The sequence below is a fragment of the Chironomus tepperi genome, unplaced genomic scaffold (assembly GCF_022539635.2).
Source record: "Chironomus tepperi strain 1889 unplaced genomic scaffold, CSIRO-AGI_Ctep_v1 contig_429, whole genome shotgun sequence".
Classification (NCBI taxonomy): Eukaryota; Metazoa; Arthropoda; class Insecta; order Diptera; family Chironomidae; genus Chironomus; species Chironomus tepperi.
Window position 1 is genome coordinate 285110 of NW_027226551.1, and position 18876 is coordinate 303985.

At 33.3% G+C, this 18876-nt stretch overlaps 3 protein-coding genes across 3 annotated transcripts in view; 2 read left to right on the forward strand and 1 right to left on the reverse strand.

Annotated features, from left to right (window-relative positions):
- Positions 1 to 369: 369 nt before the first annotated feature.
- PolE1 (DNA polymerase epsilon catalytic subunit 1) lies at positions 370 to 7684 on the forward strand. The gene is made up of 6 exons (XM_070649670.1): positions 370 to 468; positions 527 to 677; positions 739 to 2555; positions 2687 to 5354; positions 5506 to 6639; positions 6864 to 7684. The coding sequence occupies exons 1-6, from the start codon at positions 422 to 424 to the stop codon at positions 7632 to 7634; spliced, it is 6588 nt and encodes a 2195-aa protein (XP_070505771.1). The 5' UTR covers positions 370 to 421; the 3' UTR covers positions 7635 to 7684.
- ATPsynCF6 (ATP synthase, coupling factor 6) lies at positions 7685 to 8508 on the reverse strand. The gene is made up of 3 exons (XM_070649668.1): positions 8394 to 8508; positions 8047 to 8203; positions 7685 to 7986 (listed from the first exon to the last, which is right to left on the reverse strand). The coding sequence occupies exons 2-3, from the start codon at positions 8196 to 8198 to the stop codon at positions 7821 to 7823; spliced, it is 318 nt and encodes a 105-aa protein (XP_070505769.1). The 5' UTR covers positions 8199 to 8203; positions 8394 to 8508; the 3' UTR covers positions 7685 to 7820.
- A 3557-nt stretch (positions 8509 to 12065) lies between these two features.
- pnt (ETS transcription factor pointed) overlaps positions 12066 to 18876 on the forward strand; it is a 141556-nt gene continuing 134745 nt past the window's right edge. Inside the window, exon 1 of the mRNA XM_070649666.1 lies at positions 12066 to 12817. The gene's annotated coding sequence lies outside the window, so the exon portion shown is untranslated. The remainder of the gene's footprint in view (positions 12818 to 18876) is intronic.

Below are 18876 nucleotides of genomic sequence, written 5' to 3' on the forward strand. Positions count from 1 at the left end.
TCTAACATACCAAAGAAAACATTTCATAAAGTCAGCAAGTTTTTCTAAACGATTCAAGTTCTGTCACATGTTCTGCTTCAACCACGTGTTCGATTCTATTTCCGTTTTTACTGAATTCAGCGAATTTGAATTTGAATTTTTCAGCAATATATCCATGCGAAAATGGGAAATATTTGAATAATATTTAACCGTTATGCTGTTTTGAGTTCTAGATTGCCTGCATTAATTATTTTAATACTACATCAAGATTGCATTGTTTTTGATCAAATGAATCAATAAAACCTGAATTTTAGTCAACAGATTCGTAGGAATCATTTATATTTATTACTCAATCCGAAGTCAATTACACAAAAATATTCCCGCCAAAATCGTCGGAATAAAAAATAAACAAAATATTATTTAATTAATTTAACTCATTAAAATGTACAGTAAATTCGGTGAAAATTCTGGCAAACAAAACAATTATGGGTAAGTAATCGAGATTTTATGGAAACATGAAAATTAACATTATAAAATAATTTAACAGAATTGCGGATAATGATGAATATATGAGCACAAAATCTGCAGAACAGAGCTATAAAGCATCAAGAGAAAATGACAACATAGACTCAAAATATGGATTTGATCGTGTCAAGGATTATAATGAGCGAACAGGGTACTTAATTAACATGCATTCTGTAAGATTGATTTATTAATATTTTGTAAGTTGAGTATAAATTAGTTCCTTAACTTCCACAGACAGAGATCCTCGATCATGATCGTCGCTTAGTTTCAGCATTAGACCTGTATTTTATCACAATGGATGCATCACGATTCAAAGTGTCTGTAGTCTATCAACCATATTTCCTAGTTCTGCCTCAACAGCAACAAATCCATGAAGTTCTCACATACCTGCAAAGAAAGTACGGTGGTAATGCTGCAAAAATTGAAATAATTGAAAAAGAAGACTTAGACATGCCAAATCATTTAATTGGAATTAAGCATCAAGTCATCAAAATGTCATTTTACAACACAACAGTCATGAACAAAATTCGTATAGAGATCAATCGTTCTGTAAAGAAGAATAAGGAACGAGAGAAGAGCAATACATTCTACATGAAGATGCTGTCAATGTCACTAACTGGAAATGCATCAACAGAAGCAAATCAAGATTTTCTAGACTTTATAATGGACATTCGAGAACATGACGTTCCTTATCATGTCCGTGTATCAATTGATTTAAATGTTTTTTGTGGATTATGGTACAATATTAAATGTAAAGGAGGTGCAGAATTACCAGTTATTACTCAACGTCCTGATATTCTTGAACGACCAGATCTAATTGTTTTAGCCTACGATATTGAGACAACCAAATTACCTTTAAAGTTCCCAGATGCACAAACTGATCAAATAATGATGATTTCATATATGATTGACGGACAAGGATATTTGATCACTAACCGTGAGATTGTGTCGAAAGATGTCGATGACTTTGAATACACTCCAAAGCCTGAATTTGAAGGTCTTTTTATCGTCTTTAACGAAACAAATGAATTGGCATTAATTCAGCGATTCTTCGATCACATTTTGGAAGTTCGTCCACATATTATTGTCAGCTATAACGGTGACTTTTTCGATTGGCCGTTCGTTGAGACTCGTGCTGCATTTTATGATTTAGACATGAAAAGAGAAATTGGATATAGCAAGAATCGTGATGGAAATTATCTCTCAAGACCTAGCATGCACATGGATTGTCTATGCTGGGTAAAACGTGATTCCTATTTGCCTGTTGGTTCGCAAGGCTTAAAAGCTGTTGCTAAATCTAAACTTCGTTATAATCCAGTCGAACTTGATCCTGAAGAAATGTGTAAAAAGGCTGTTGAATCTCCTCAAGAACTAGCTAGTTACTCAGTTTCAGATGCTGTTGCTACTTATTATTTATACATGAAGTATGTCCATCCTTTCATATTTGCTTTGGCAACAATTATTCCAATGGAACCAGATGAAGTTTTACGTAAAGGTTCTGGTACACTTTGTGAATCGTTGCTGATGAAGGAAGCTTTTCATGCAAACATCATCTTTCCAAATAAGGAACAAGCAGAACTAAACAAATTAACAGATGACGGTCATGTGCTTGACACAGAAACTTATGTTGGTGGACATGTAGAAGCTCTCGAATCTGGCGTATTTCGTGCTGATATTCCTTATCGTTTTCGACTCGACTGTGGTATGTTACAGGAACTAAAGGATAAAGTTGGTCACGTGCTCAAACATGCACTAGAAGTTGAAGAAAAAATTCCACTTTCGGAAGTCAAAAATTTCGATGAAGTCGTTAAGGAAATTCAAGGAATTTTACAAAGTCTTCATGACACACCAAATCGAGTCGAAAAACCTGTAATTTATCACTTGGATGTTGGTGCTATGTACCCAAATATTATTCTGACAAATCGTCTTCAACCGTCTGCCATGGTCACTGAACAAGACTGTGCAGCCTGTGACTTTAATAAGCCTGATGCTGAATGTAAAAGAAAAATGGATTGGTTGTGGAGAGGAGAAATTCTACCTGCAACAAGAAGGTATTTCTAACAAAATTCAATTTTCTAACGTAAAATTATTCAAAACGAATCGGTTATTTTTAACGGATTTTCAAACTTCAAAACTGTAAAATATTATTTGAAATTCTTTTTAACGGTTTTTCTTTTCACAGTGAATTTCAACGTATCCAACAGCAATTAGAGACAGAGAAATTCCCACCTCTATTTCCTGGTGGTCCAAATCGTGCATTTCACGAACTGTCCAGAGAAGATCGAGCAGCAATTGAGAAGAAGCGTTTAAGTGATTATTGCCGTAAAGCTTACAAGAAAACTAAAATCACAAAGCTTGAAACAAGAACAGCAACAATTTGTCAAATGGAGAACAGCTTCTATGTTGACACTGTTAGAGCTTTTCGTGATCGTCGTTATGAATATAAAGGATTAACAAAAGTAGCAAAAGCTGAAGTCTCCAAAGCATTAAAATCAGGAGATGCAAGTGAAATTAAGGCAGCAAAAGGCCGTGAAGTTCTTTACGATTCACTTCAGTTAGCCCACAAATGTATTCTTAATTCCTTCTATGGATATGTCATGAGAAAAGGTGCTCGTTGGCATAGCATGCAAATGGGAGGTATTGTATGTCTTACTGGTTCCAATATCATCACAAAAGCACGAGAAGTTATTGAGAAAGTTGGACGTCCTTTAGAATTGGATACTGATGGTATTTGGTGTATTCTGCCTGGAACTTTCCCACAAGATTTTGAAATTCAAACGAATTTGCCTAAAAAGTCAAAAATCACAGTCAGCTATCCTAATGCTGTTCTTAATACTATGGTTAAGGATCATTTTACTAATGATCAATATCATACTCTAGAAAAACCAGCTGCTGATGGCCAACCGCCAGAATATTCAATTAATTCTGAAAATTCAATTTTCTTTGAAGTTGATGGACCTTATCTTGCTATGGTACTTCCAGCAGCAAAGGAAGAAGGTAAAAAGTTGAAGAAACGTTATGCTGTCTTTAACTTTGATGGATCTGTAGCTGAATTGAAAGGATTTGAGATTAAGAGACGTGGAGAGTTGCAGCTGATTAAAATCTTCCAGTCACAAGTTTTTGAAGCCTTCTTGCAAGGAAATACCCTAGAAAAATGTTATCAATGTGTAGCAAAGGTTGCTAATTACTGGCTGGATGTTTTGTACAGCAAAGGCGCAAACATGCCTGATTCTGAACTCTTCGAACTCATTTCCGAGAATCGATCTATGTCCAAGAAGCTTGAAGAGTATGGAGCACAGAAATCAACATCCATTTCCACTGCAAAGAGATTAGCAGAATTTTTGGGCGATCAAATGGTCAAAGATGCAGGTTTGGCATGTAAATATATCATCAGTAGAAAGCCTGAAGGTGCTCCAGTCACAGAACGAGCAATTCCTTTAGCAATTTTCCAATCGGAATCAGCTGTTCGTCGTTTCCACATCCGTAAGTGGCTTAAAGATTCTACAATTGATGGTGATGTGGATATCCGTGATATTCTCGACTGGAACTATTACATTGAACGTATTGGCGGTGCTATACAGAAAATTATAACAATTCCAGCTGCATTGCAAGGAGTTTCAAATCCAGTTCCTCGTGTTCAACATCCAGACTGGCTGCATAAAAAGATTCTCGAGAAAAATGATGTCTTTAAGCAGCGTAGAATCAATGAAATGTTCAAGTCAGCACCAAAACCAGTTTCTGAGATTCGTGATATTGAAGATTCTGTTGGCAGTTCCTCGCAAGCAGCTGGTGTTCCTGTCGTGACTACAAGAAAGAGAGTAAGACCTGAAGAAAGTCCAGAAGCACAAAACAAAACATGGCGTGAAGCTTTAGGAGCTCCACCTAGTATGGGTACGACTAAGGACGAACTTGTGGAATGGATCAAGTTCCAAAAGAAAAAGTGGAAGTATCAATTGGAACAAAGAAAGAAGTTACGTGGTGATAATGGTAATAAAAGAACTAAGCATGATGATGAAGTTCCTCTTGTCGAAAGCGTCCAGAAAGGTCCAATTCAAAGTTTGGGTGGATTCCTGAGACGAGCACAGAGAAACTTGATCGAAATGACATGGCAGATTATACAGATTGTGCCAATTGACCAAGATGGACATTACAATTTATGGGCAATTATTGGCGATGAATTACAGAAAATTAAGCTTGAAATTCCAAGAATCTTTTATGTCAATCAACGAACGCCGGCACCACCTTGTGAAGATGAAAATGATAAAATTTCATGGAAGAAAGTCCATCGAGTTCTACCTCGTTCAAGGCCGTCTTATCATCTATATCAATATACTGTTCCTGAAAAGGTCTTTCGTGATAATGGATTAGGAATGCTGGTTGATTTGGCAGCTCCAGATATTGAGGGCATTTACGAGACACAAATGAGTTTAGAATTTAGAGCATTAATGCTTCTTGGATGTACATGTGCTGTTCAACGTGCAGAAGCTAGAAAAATTGCAATGTCATCAACTGCACAGCGTGATACTTTTTCATTAAATCAGCTTGAACAGAAGCAACAAATTCAACTTCCGTATCTGAAAAATGGAGGAAATTTGAAGAAAATATTCCTATATCATCACACGATTCCTTCTGGAAAGAAGAGCATGTGGGGATTGTTCCTGACACCAATCAATAAAGCTATAATTATTGTACATGACACAGTACGAACAAATCAGATTCCAACGATGAAAAATTTGTATGTTACTGAACGGCAAGCTTACATTACTGGCAACGATGCTGATCCTGATGATGAGAAAGTTCCACCAAATGATATTAATTTTGAAGTCTTTACTGAAATTGACTTGAAACAGGTAAGCAAAATTTAAATTTGTAACGTATTTTTCAATTTTAAATCTTGAATCGGTTATTTATAACGACTTTTTGATATTTAAACGAATTGAAAAATTCATTCAAACTTGAATCAACCGTTAAATTTATAAATTTTACTTCTCCATTCAACAGGTTTATCGTCATATCCAAAGAGCATTAGCAGGATATCAGCAAGAAAAGAAAGGTCCAACAATCATTTGTGTCCAATCAGCAATTCCCCTAACAAGCCTTAATCAACACATTCCATCTTTATTGGATTTCCCACAAACTCAAATTCACATTATTGATGATGCATCGCTACTTGTTGGTTTAGAATGGCAAAGAAATGGTGTCAAGTCAATGGTTCGTCATTATCTTAATCATTTACAAGTATTTGATTTAATGTTGGAACAATGTCGGTACTTTAACTTGCCAATTGGAAATATGCCTTCAGATACAGTTCTATTTGGTGCTGATTTGTTTTATGCTCGACATCTTCAAAAGCATAATTTTGTGCTATGGTGGTCAGCAAGTCATCGACCTGATTTGGGTGGTTCTGAGACTGATGATAATACATTGCTCAGTGAATTTGACGATAATCGATTGATTCAGCAGAATAAAGCTGGATTCTATCCAAATGTTTGTGTTGAGTTAACAATTGACAGTTTGGCAGTGTCTGCTTTACTTCAAAGTCATCGTATTCAGGAAATGGAAGGTGCAAATGCAGCTATAACATTCGACAATATTCCACAGGCATCACTTAATGACATGATAACAAATCCAAATGTACTTCAAATGCTTCCAAGTTACGATGAAACTGCTTTATGTTCAGCACAATTTCGTATCATGAGATCATTAGTTGGTGGATGGTTGAGAGAAGTCACAATGAACAGAAATGTGTACAGTGATTTCCAAATTGTTCATTTCTATCGATGGATTCGTTCATCAAGCTCATTACTCTATGATCCAGCATTAAGACGATCCTTAAATACATTAATGAAGAAGTTGTTCCTTCAAATTATTGCTGAATTCAAAGTTCTCGGTGTTGATGTCATTTATGCTGATTTTACTAAAATTATTCTTCACAGTGGAAAGAAATCAATCATTGATGGAATTAGCTATGCTGACTACATATGTCAAAGTATCAGAAATAAGGAATTGTTCCATTCTGTACACTTGTCTTATCAGCATTGTTGGAACTTTTTGTTATGGATGGATTGTTTTAATTTCTCAGGCTTGAAAGGAAAAGTGCCGAGAGAATTGACTGGAGATACTGAAAGTGAAATTGTAAGTACTTACCAATTTTTTGATAGATTACGATATTTTACGTACGTATTTTTTACGTTAAGTCATTTTACGTACGTTTTTATTACGTTACGTCACTTTACGTACGTTTATGTTACGTTACGTCTCTTTACGTATGTTTTTGTTCCGTTAAGTCATTTTACGTACGTTTTGTTACGTTACGTCATTTTACGTATGTCAAATATTAATTCCACCTTTCCTTACAGCTCGATGATGATGACGAGGAACTAGCGCTAGAAATGAACTGGAATATTTGTGAGATGCTACCTGAGGAGCAAAATTGTCAAGAAAAGTTAGAAAATTTCCTCACATTGTACATTGAACAGCTTGCAGATGGCATTGAACCTTCAAAAGCTATGAAAATGCTGTCTCATCATGCTTATGATATCGTCATGAAAATGCATCAAAGTACTGGAAGATCACAAGACGGTCCAGCGACAGAATTTATTAAAGCTCTTTGTAAGATATTAGAGATTGATCCAACAGTAAATGAGGAACTAGATCAATTGAGAAAGAATATGCTGAGACTTGTTGGACTTGGAGAGTTCTCAGACAAAGCGATTTGGCAGGAAAGGGGAAAATCGTACATTTTATCGGAAGTTATTTGTCAAGCATGCAATCATTGTCGAGATTTGGATTTATTGAAGGATAAACATCGAGCAATGAAGGATGGAATTCCAGTATGGCTATGTGCACAATGTTCCGTCAGTTACGATACTGAAGATATTGAAAGTCGATTAATTGATGTCCTAAATCGTAAATTGATGTCATATACTCTACAAGATCTGCAATGTATGCGATGTAAGGAAATTAAGCAAGATAATATGATGAAGTATTGTCAATGTGCTGGAAACTACGAAACATTAATTCATCCAAGTGAAGTCCAGAAGCTGTTCAAGACTTTCAATTATGTCGCTGATAATTACTCAATGGTCCTTCTTAAAGAGTATACAGACACACTTTTAAATAATATTTAACTTTTTTGTAATTTTTAAAGTAATTTAAATCAAAATAAAAAGTCACAACATCCTGTTTAATCTTCAACTAAACCAATTTTCTTTTTTTGTATTCCTTAATATTTCACAAAACATTCGCTTTTTGCAACCTTACATCGGGAAATTTTTTAATCTGTTACTTATTATAAGCTGTTCTGGATGTTAAATTTAGTTCTCTGAATTGATTGGATCAATTTTTGGTTCTTGGAATTTGAACTCTGGGAATTTGGTCATGTCAACTCCTTCACCGCCACCGTATTGCTTGGCTAATTTATCTAATTCTTGTGCAAGTTCTCTCTGGATTTCAGGTGTTGCATCGACCATCTTTCCGCCACTAAAAATACAAAATTCAGTTAGGATTTAACTTAACTATAGCATTGCCATTAAAACTTACGCGCTCTTGGATTTGTATTCACGGATTTTATCAAGGAACATCTGCTGAATTGGATCAGAGACTTTCTGAAGTGCTGGAGCAGCAATACCGAAGTTGCGACGAGCGATTTGGCCCAAGTTACGAGCACCAGCAAGTAATTGTGAAGACAACATTGTTACTGGAATTAATTAAACATATTTTGGATTTAATAAATTTAATTTTCATGCAAAAATTGATTGTGTAACATGTAGAAAAATTTATTCAATGATTTTTGTCATTTATGACAAAATAAATTGACCAGATGACTAGCTGTCAATGTAGTCATATGTATGGACACTTTGCATGTGATATTAACTTAATTATAGTACCTGATAAAGCTGAATTAAGTGCAGAAACGAAAATTTCCAACCACCAAAGTTTTTCTCGGTATGTGAAGGCGACTTTACAAACTGAAGCTGGACTTTATTTTGAAGCTTTGCGGCGGCTGAAAATTTAAATGTTTAAAATTTTAATGACCGTTATTTTATTTTTTTGTTGTTGGAAAATATGGATTGTTTGGGATTGACTTTGAAGGATTGAATCTTAATTCTGTACTTAATGAACAAGAAGTATCTCCGACATTTGAAGGGTTTTGGATAAATAGCTCAAATTAGCCAAAATTGCGAGACTACAAAAAAACACGCATACTGATGCATACATTCGCATATGAATAATACAGCTGATCAAGTGATATGATTAACATTGCTAGTCTTTACCAGAATTATTGGGTTTTATCCAAGAAGCTCCAAACAAAGCAGATAGATGATCTCGTTCGAACAGATACATCAGAAAGTGGATATGAGGCAGTGCTGTTTTGAGAATCAGCGAGAGTACCACAGCTTATAATGAAACAAGAAGCGCCCAGTTGAAGCCGGCGTTTATTTACTCGAGTCATTTAATGGAAATCCGATATGAATGCCTTCATATAATTAAATTATCATTGTTTGTTGATGCTTAATTTTGAGAAAATTAATTAATTTTCACTCTCAACTGATAGCAAACAGAGAGTGAAGCACAAGCATTAATTCTAATCAGCCTAATTCCATTTTTCTGCGACATGATATTGCCAATATTCTATATATAGAAATTCTACTTTTTCCCTATCTATCTTTCAAATGAATCAAGAGCAAAAACAGATGATTTCATCATTTTTGTAGCTCAATGAGGATTGATAAGAAATATAAAATCGATCTAGTGATCTTGTTACGTTCTTTTTCTCACATCAACTTTCCATTTACAAATAAAGTCACATGTCCATAATAAGTTAGAATGCATCCAGTTTCCTACAAAACAATCATTTAATGATAAGAACTGAATGAGAATGAAAGAAAAGAACTGAAAAAAGAGAAGAAATTAAATTGTTTGGATGATAGAGACATGTTAACACAATAAAAATCATATTATATTATATACAATATTTATCAACGAATCACAATCACCACTACAATTATAATTCATTCATAAAAAAAAACTACAACTCGTTTTTGACTCTTAAAAAAAACTGAGTGAATGAAATCATCTACACATTCAATGTTGATCAGCTTGTGAACTTCAGCACATGAAAAAATGTTGATGTTTATGTATTTTTTTGCTTAAAAGCCGATTGAGAGAATCAACAGACTGAAGGCGGTTGAGGATTTTTTTTTTGTTTGTAGCAGTGCAAAATATTATGAATTTCTGGGAAAATATAAGGAAATTGTTACGTAAGATTTTAAATACGTACGTAAAAAAACGTGAGATTCAAGGAAACGTACGTAAAATTAAGTGTGATTATCAAATACGTACGAAAGTTTCGCATATGAACAACTAACACGTACGTAAAATTACGAATACGTACGCAAAATAACGTAACATTCACAAAAACGTACGTAAAATTACGTACGATTCTTAAATACGTACGTAAAATTACGTATACTTAAAAAATACGTACGTATAATTGACGAATATTTACACAAAATACTGAAACATTCCATAAACATATGTGAATTACGTATGATTAAATAATACGTATGCAAAATTATGCATGATTAACTACTTACGTACGTATAAATTACGTGAGATCAGCTAGCACGTAAAACTACGTAAGATAAACACAAACGTACGTAAAATTACGTATGATTTTCAAATACGTACGTAAATTACGTATTAATAACTATGTTAATTACGTACGTAAAGTAATATTACGTTATTAATTACGTAATTTACGTTGAATGTCTTCTCATCCAAATTATTCCTAAATAACTAGTTATGCTCTCTAATCTTTCTGTCACACTAACTGTCAATATGTCCATACACTGATAACAATTACATCAATTCTCTCCCAAAAAAAAAACTCTCTTTGTTCCGGAAATCCGAGTAAATTCCAAAGGACTCTGAGATGAAATTTATACTTTTTAATACCTGAATCAGTTAATACCTCTTTAAGATGAATGTCAAAAAAGAATTTAACACCTGAATTATTATAATTACATTTAGAGATCAATCAAAATTTCATAAATGTCAGGTAAAGTTTTGAAAAATTCATTCATGAAAATTGAGAGGAGAGGCAGGATCATTTTATATTAGGAAGCACAAAAATTGAGATGATGGAAATTTTGAAAAGTTTTTAACATCCTCTCGATTTATTAATAAGAGCAAGTAAGAAGAGAATTTTAGCAAATTTCTCAAATTAATTAACTTTAAAGCCTGGCTTAAATTTCATATTAAGAGAGAATCTTTTTTATGCATTATTCAATTCCAAATATTCAGAATCACATTGAATTGTTACCACTACAGCAAAAAGGTGTCAGTTTACCTAGAACCAAATGTCAGCCAATAGTTTTGCTAATTGACGACTAAATTGGTTCTAACTAAATTGCCTCGTCGTGGCTGTGTTGGTAACCTTTCAATGTGTGTCGATCAAGGTCCATTTTGATTAAATCAGGATTAATAGTTACGCCAGTAAAGGGCTAACTACTTAGATTCATGATGTTCAATCTTTTCTGAACCACGGCACACTTTGGTAGGAAAATTTTTCCTTGGCACATCTAAACATGTTCCTAAGTACTAGTTTGCCACGCCGCACAGTTTGGACAACAGTTTCTTGATGCTTATCCACAATTAGTGAGTCGGGTTTTTAAGGTCAGTTGTGTGACACTCATCCAAATTTTGCTTTGGTTCTATTTTGCTGAATCCAACTTGATTTTCCGGAAATCGAATCCTTAATCGATATGTGTTTGACCGTATGGTGACCAACTAAACTTTTATTGATCATATTGATGATGCATCGTCATTAGATGATATTTCCGAAAATTTGCGGCACTTTAGTGTGACGATTCGTACACGTTTCCACCACTGGACTAGGATTTCAAATAGCCAATACCAGAAATTTTAGGTTTGACAACCTAGCATAATATGCTAGATATTATACCTAAGTCCCTGATGTGAAGTAAGAGATACTCGATGCGATCTACCGAAGGTTCTGTTATCCTCAATCCTCGATAGCATCCAAAGCTCGAAGTTGACTCGAATTTAATATTGAAGGGTCAATTTGAGTTGACTTCGAGCTCTGAATTACAATCTATTAAACGATATCCTGAATCCCAACTTCCATACATAAATAAATCAAATCAAAATATAAATCCACATTTATTGACAAACATCAAACTTTGCAGTAAATACAAAAACTTCTCATCTACCTGATGATAACATTAGTAAATTTCATTATCAGTCGATGCATCTGTGTTCAATCAATGACGAAAAGAAAAAAAATTGTCCACATTTATTAAGAAGTCATGATGTGCCTCTCAACTGTATATATATACACACATCATAGTGCTGAATCCATAACTGATCACATATTAACTTTAAAATGTACGTTTATCAACAGACATCCACACACCAACATACATTCTTCGGCACTTTTTTTTTTCTCGCTCTCTTATTCTACATACTTCATTTATTTCGTAAAAACAGATTTTCATTTCATTCTTATACTGACTGCCAAGGCAAAACGTACAACAAAAAAAGTTTTATTTTTTTTATTTTTTTATTCTTTATTTCTGCCTTCTTCTCCTTCCTGAAGAAACTGATCACCGAATTAAGTAAGAAACTTTTTCGAGACATTCAGACATAAAGTAAATAAATAAATAAATAGTGAAAATTAATAATCGTGTGCTGAACAATTTCAACAGTAATTCTGCATGCACTTTTAATGCACATTAAGGCATATACAGTTCCGATTAAGTGCGAACAATAACAATAACAACAAAATTTGTGAATTTTTTTTTATGAATGAAATTAAATTAAATTAATTTGTTTATTTTTGTAATTATTAATTGATTGCGGTCATAGTGAAGTGAGACATAAAGACGTGAGCATATATATTGAGTGACATAGAACAAAAAAAAAAAGTTATTGCTACACATGTGATTAAAATATAAAAAAAAAATTAAAATTAGAAGCTATACACAAAAAAAAAAAGTTTATATATATAAAGTCGCGACATAGCAGTGTATTTGTGAGTTTATGAATGAAAAAGAGTTACACAAAAAAAATATATAAAAAAAAATCTCGTGGATCAGCATAAAGAATAATACAATTTTAAATTTAGAAGTTCTTACTTTTTTTTTGAGAATTTCTCTTTTATCTTATTTCGTGGATTAACAATTCAGTTCTTGTGTTTCTTTTACTGTGTGTGATTGCTGATCAAAGCTTCTTCTTCATCTTCTTATATCTCATTTACGGATCAATAAGGAATATTAGAAATTAAAAGGTAAGATTTGTTTTTCAATTGAATATGTGTTCCTGTATATGGACAGACTACAGAACTTTTCTCTTCTCTTTTCTTTTTTATGAAGTTATTAATAATCTAACTCTATTGATGATGCAGCTACTAAATGCTTAATTTCACTTCTATTCTAATTTTAAAATATGCTCTGGCGATGATTGTTCTTTTAGTTCTTTTTGGATTGAACTTGAAATGTTTCTATACTTTCTTGATTATTGCTTTTTGAAGATGTAAATAGAGAATCTTGTTATTCTTCAACTTTGAGTTTTAAAGGTTTTTGTGATTTTACATTTTAATGGCTATGAAATATTTGAATTTAAAAGTTTTTGCGTTTTTGAATTCAACCGGTTTTAAAACTTGAATTTTAACGGTCCTGACAATTTTGAATTTTGCCATCTTTGATACTTTTGAATTTTAACGACTTTGAATTTTGAATTTAAACGGTTTTATGTTTTGGAATACCGGTTTTAAAACTTTTGAACGGATTTGAGAATTCTGAATTTTAACAGTTTTGAATTTTTGAATATTAACTGATTTTGAAATTTAACGATTTTGATGATTTCAAATATCAACAATTTTAATGGTTCTAAAATTTAACGGTTTCTATACTTTTGAATTAACGAATTTGATTATTTTGAATTTCAACGGTTTTTCTGCTTTTGAATTTCAAACTGTTCTATAATTTTGAATTTTAACCGTTTTAATTAGCTAATTTAGTCATCTCAGAAGTAAAATTAGCCATCTCAGTATTTTGAATTTTAAACGTCCGTTTATTCAAATTTTAAATTTCCGTTGAATTGTAAAGATCGATCTTCAACTCCATGTTAACTTCATATTATTGACATTATAACTGAAATATATAAATCATATCGACTCCGAGCTCAGACAAATTTGTTGTAATGTTACCTAATTTCCTAACATTCCCCAAAAATCATCCAACAACCTTTCTAGAACTCCTTAAATGCGATAATACATGTAATAACATAAACAGATATCACCTTTATATTTGTATAATTTATTGATTGCAAAATTTCTTGAATTTCTCTGACCCAAATTGTACATTTAAAATAACCCTTCCCATACAAAAAGTTAAATATCCAGCTTATAAACATTCAATAAATTCAACTTGAAGTATCAATATCGGCCTCAAATTTATTAAAATATTCTCGAATTTAATTCAGTAGTTCTTGTTGGGGATGATCAGTTGTGATGACTGTCAGGCTATTGATATTTGAGGCAGTTCCTTGATATTGTCTGAATGTTCAGATTGACGTCATTTATGGACGATCCTTTATACTTAAAAACACTTAATATAAATGTGAAGTTTAAGGGCTTGCGACTATAAACAGCCAAGATTTCCTCATATCCAGCACCAAAAGAAAACAGTCAATCAACAGTCACAGAGAATATTCCTGAATTAAGTGCTAAAAACATAACTTAAAATTCAAATTTGACCTATACAATCTTGATGCTCAATTCCTTTACAATTGAGATATTCAATTCATCTCTGGAACCAAAAATTTCCTCGACTATATGTTTTGTTCATATGTAGATTAATATTTTTGAAATTCAAATTTTCATCTCATTGCCTCACAAACAAAAAATAAAAAGCAGCGATTCTAGGTACTGGATCATGAGGCAAAAATATAAAGATCGAGAATTTATGCGATAGGAAGGTTGTGCAATCACCTGAACGAAATTGTTGAAAAGGCATTTTATTTCTAAAAAAAATAACATATATTCTTGCTCATTAACACTATCGGATTGTAAGGTTAAGTACATCTGTGTTATTCTCATTCCAGATATTTGCTATACATAAAAATAATGGGCTGTAATGATGAGATGGAATATCATTACATCATTTTGCCATAATTTATTCTTAAGAATCTTTCATTTAAAATATATATTTGTGGATCATAATGGATGTACAGCAGGGGTGGAGCTAGGGGGGAATTTGTGAATTTGAAGATTTTTTGAGATTGGATTTGAATCTAATTGACAATTGTTGTCTTTTTTGATGCTTTATAGGTGTTCCTCATCAAGCGCAAACTAAACATAGTCAAAAATCCTAAAATTCGTTTAATCCGAACACTTATCCGAACTCTAATCCGAATGCACTTTAATCCAAAATTCAAATATTCCTTTAGACTTTCTGTTTCCACTCTTAATACACTAGAAAGTATACCGAAAATGTTGTCCGAACTCTAATCCGAACGCCTACGTCCCTGATATCGCACTAGAGAGTGTTTCGAATTCTAATCCGAACGCACTTCATTCTAAAATTCAAAAATCATTAAGCTTCTTTTCGCAATCTTGATACAACACTAGATAGTTAAGAATATTATCCGAACTCTAAGGCGAACCTAATCCGAACGCACTTTAGCCGAAAATTCAAATATCCTTTTAGACTTCCCTGCCCACAACCCAGATACGACACTATGTATTTTTTTATCCAAAAGAGGACTTCCCAAAAGTTTAATCCGAACCCTAATCCGAACCCTAATCCAAACGCACTTTAATTCGAAAATGCAAATTCCCTTTTAGACTTCCCTACCTCCACCCCTGATACCACACCAGAGAGTGTTTACGATGCCTTCATTCATACCCAATGCTTATTATCGTACAACTCCATTCATTCGTTTCAGTTTAAAATGTTATATTAAATAATAATTGTGGTGCGGCAGCAAAAAAATCAACTGTAGAAACTCAAATAATAATATTTGTTGAAGATAAAGAGAAGACAGAATAAGAAAGAAAGAATATATATATATATAAATAAAGTAAAGAAAGAAAAAAATTGAAAATGAAAATGGAATTAAAGAAATGTAAATACATTCTGAATGTCTAGAATCGAAATGGAAGCTAAATGACCTGCCTGAGTATTTCAATTATGAAAGTCTTTTTCCATCACATATTTTATGCAACTTAAACTTACGTTTTTGATTGCTTATGGCCATAAATATGGTATTTTTGTTGCTAATTTCTTCTTTCCATTCTACACACGTTGACCGTTGTCTTTCGAACATTATGTAAATTATCCTTTTTTTCGGCATACGTTATCAGTTGGCTTTCAAGGTTCGTTATGCTCTCTTTCTCTTTCTTGGGTGTATATTTTTTGAAGCATGTTTTTTTGGCAAGAATGTTCAGCTGTTTGTTTGATCTTTTCGGTATTGAGTTTTAAAGAATGACTTTTGGGATCGGGGATTATTTTCTTAGGATCACTGGAACTGGCTTTCTTAAATTTAACGGTTTCTAGACTTTTGAATTAACAAATTTAATATTTTTGAATTTCAACGATTTTTCTGCTTTTAAATATCAACCTGTTCGGTTTGGCCCAAGCGACATAAATTGAAGGAGTTTATTAAGAGTCTTAATAGAGTTTGGACGCAATATGGTCTTCCAAATGGTTGCCAATTAGAGCCTTGTGTTGTCCAGGTGGATCACAATCATGTGAACTTAGTCATAATCTTGTATATTTGGTCATTACCTCAATTGATCATGCACACATATGCTTAGCCAAGTCCCAAAATTTGTATATGCAAAAGTGACAATTCTCAGAGTAAAGTTGGCAGGGCAATATTATTCGAGTGTCTTCACACTTTTTTGGAGACATTTCAACCACACCCATTTTCCTTGCGGAAGCTTCACGAAAATCTGCTAACTCTAATCCTCAGAGCACGTTTTTTGTTTGTTAGTTTTTTGGTGGATTCTATCATTAAATAAGAATTGATGGATTACTTAATGTCTAATCTTATTTCTGGCTTCTCAAGATTGAAGCTTAAGTTGGCAGTAAGTCATTTAGCACAATCTAAATGCTACTCCTATAACACATTGATAAAAGTACATATAACAAGATCCAAGTGGCAGCTCCTTTTCGGAAATACAAAATAACCGATTATAGACCAAAACTGCTTGCTTTCTACAAACATGATCTGTATCCCGAAATTACTGACTTACTTTGCTAGCCGTTCCAATCAATTGAAATCCATAGCCTATCTCAGATATCGCCTGAATCTGGCTCTTTCGCTGACTATAGCATTCCAATTTGCAATACCCAATCCAATACTGTCTTTGTCAACAGCTTCCCTACAATACCCCGAAATTGGTCTTAATTACTGTTACTTACTCTAACCGGCAAAGAGCATACTCTAAACATATTCACTTTTGTGAGCATGCACATTTGTATGAAAAAAGCATGCTTTGAGTATGCTCATTAATGTGAGCATGCTCTTTGTATGTTAGGGTTATATGAACCCAATTCCATACCTTAATTCAATTCTTACGTTTGTATCAACAATCTTACATCATACGATAAAGATAAATAGAAATACAGACGCACACTCCACAAATTATTATTATTATTTTTGCATACATGCTCACCGGAATTATGAGGCACCGAAACAAAGTTCACTCTTTAGACTAACAAAAATAAACAAAACTGATTCTTTAAAAAATGTTCAAAAGATGCGCGAAATTACAATTTACTTCCAAAAAATAATAAGAATCTCTCATCTTTTATCGGCATACGAGCGTAAACGTGCCTTATAATCAGCTCAGCTGCTTTAATATTAGAAAAAAATTGAAAGATTAATAAGATTTTGATTAGTCGGGGAATTTGTTAATGTATGGATGTATAGGCTTATCACCAAATTAAATTAACTTTTTTTTCATTCATTTCATTTATGTCACATAAATCACGTCTAAATTTGCTTACGATCGCATTAATACACACATGATCGTGCCAAAAGGATTTCAAAGAAAATGGAATTTTATTCTGGGAATTACAATTTCAATCTGTATCGACAGAAGACGTTAAGTAAGAAAACTTGAAATATAAAGGAATATTAATGATTCTCGATTTCGGTTGGATGGGGATTGTTCATAAGTGATGTTTATGATTAATGGGAATTTTTGATGGGTATGAGAAGTTTGGGGAAGAGAATGATATTTGGACTGTCTTCAATTACTTGTTCGAACAGCACAATGTGTTCACTTGGGCAGCACTACTTCGATGTATCCACAACAAGACGCGAGGTTGCCCTGATGGCACTTAACGGTGTCGGTTGATTTCGACAGAGTAAATTATATGCTGTTCCATTATTAGTTCCTCGTCTATTGATTATCGAGCATATTGTATAAAACTTCCGAAAATACTATGAACGCACTCTCATGAAACGTGGGTACCATAAGGACACCATGTCCAAACAATGAGCACAGACACGTGATGGGTGGGTATCCATCAGGGTGTACACAACTTGAAATATATGAACGCACTACATGAGTATACACATGCAATCAGCATAGTCGCATACAATGAGCATAGTCGCATCCAATGAGCATAGTCGCATATAACGAGCATAGTCGCATATATTGAGCACACCCACATGGTACCCTGATGGCACCCATCTCTTATCTGAATGTGCATTTTGTCTTTTCGGAACCATTGATTCCAGTGTTGAGTATTGACTATGAAGTAAAGCTTGATACATCCAGACCATGGTGTTATTTGGCATAATGGGCTCCGTAGATATAGGAATAGGAATCAATAGACCTAAGACAGAGTCACTATATAGTGAACATCATTCCCAAATTGACCCCATATATCATTTCTTCAATTCTCCTTTACATTCTCTTAATTTTTTACGAGCGAAAATCAAGAAATACAATAAATAATAATTAACGTTCCATCTCACTCCATTCATCAACTCTTTCCATCCATTCATTCATTGAAATATAAACGTGTGTATATCAATGGGGCTCCAGAACTCTTCTCGACACACGAAATAAATTCTACTTCTTATTCGACTCTTAACAATATGTATGTATACATATTATAATGTAGATGATATACAGAGACAGAACTGTAAAGTGAAGAAGGCAAAAAAAAAATTTCATTCATGAGAAAAACGAGATGACAAAAAAAGAGGAACAAAAAAAATACAACAGACAAATTTATGAATGGAAACTGAGAAAGCGGTACCATTCTAATCTGGCTGGGATAATTAGAAAGCCAAACCCTCAATATAAAAACAAAGGAACAGAAA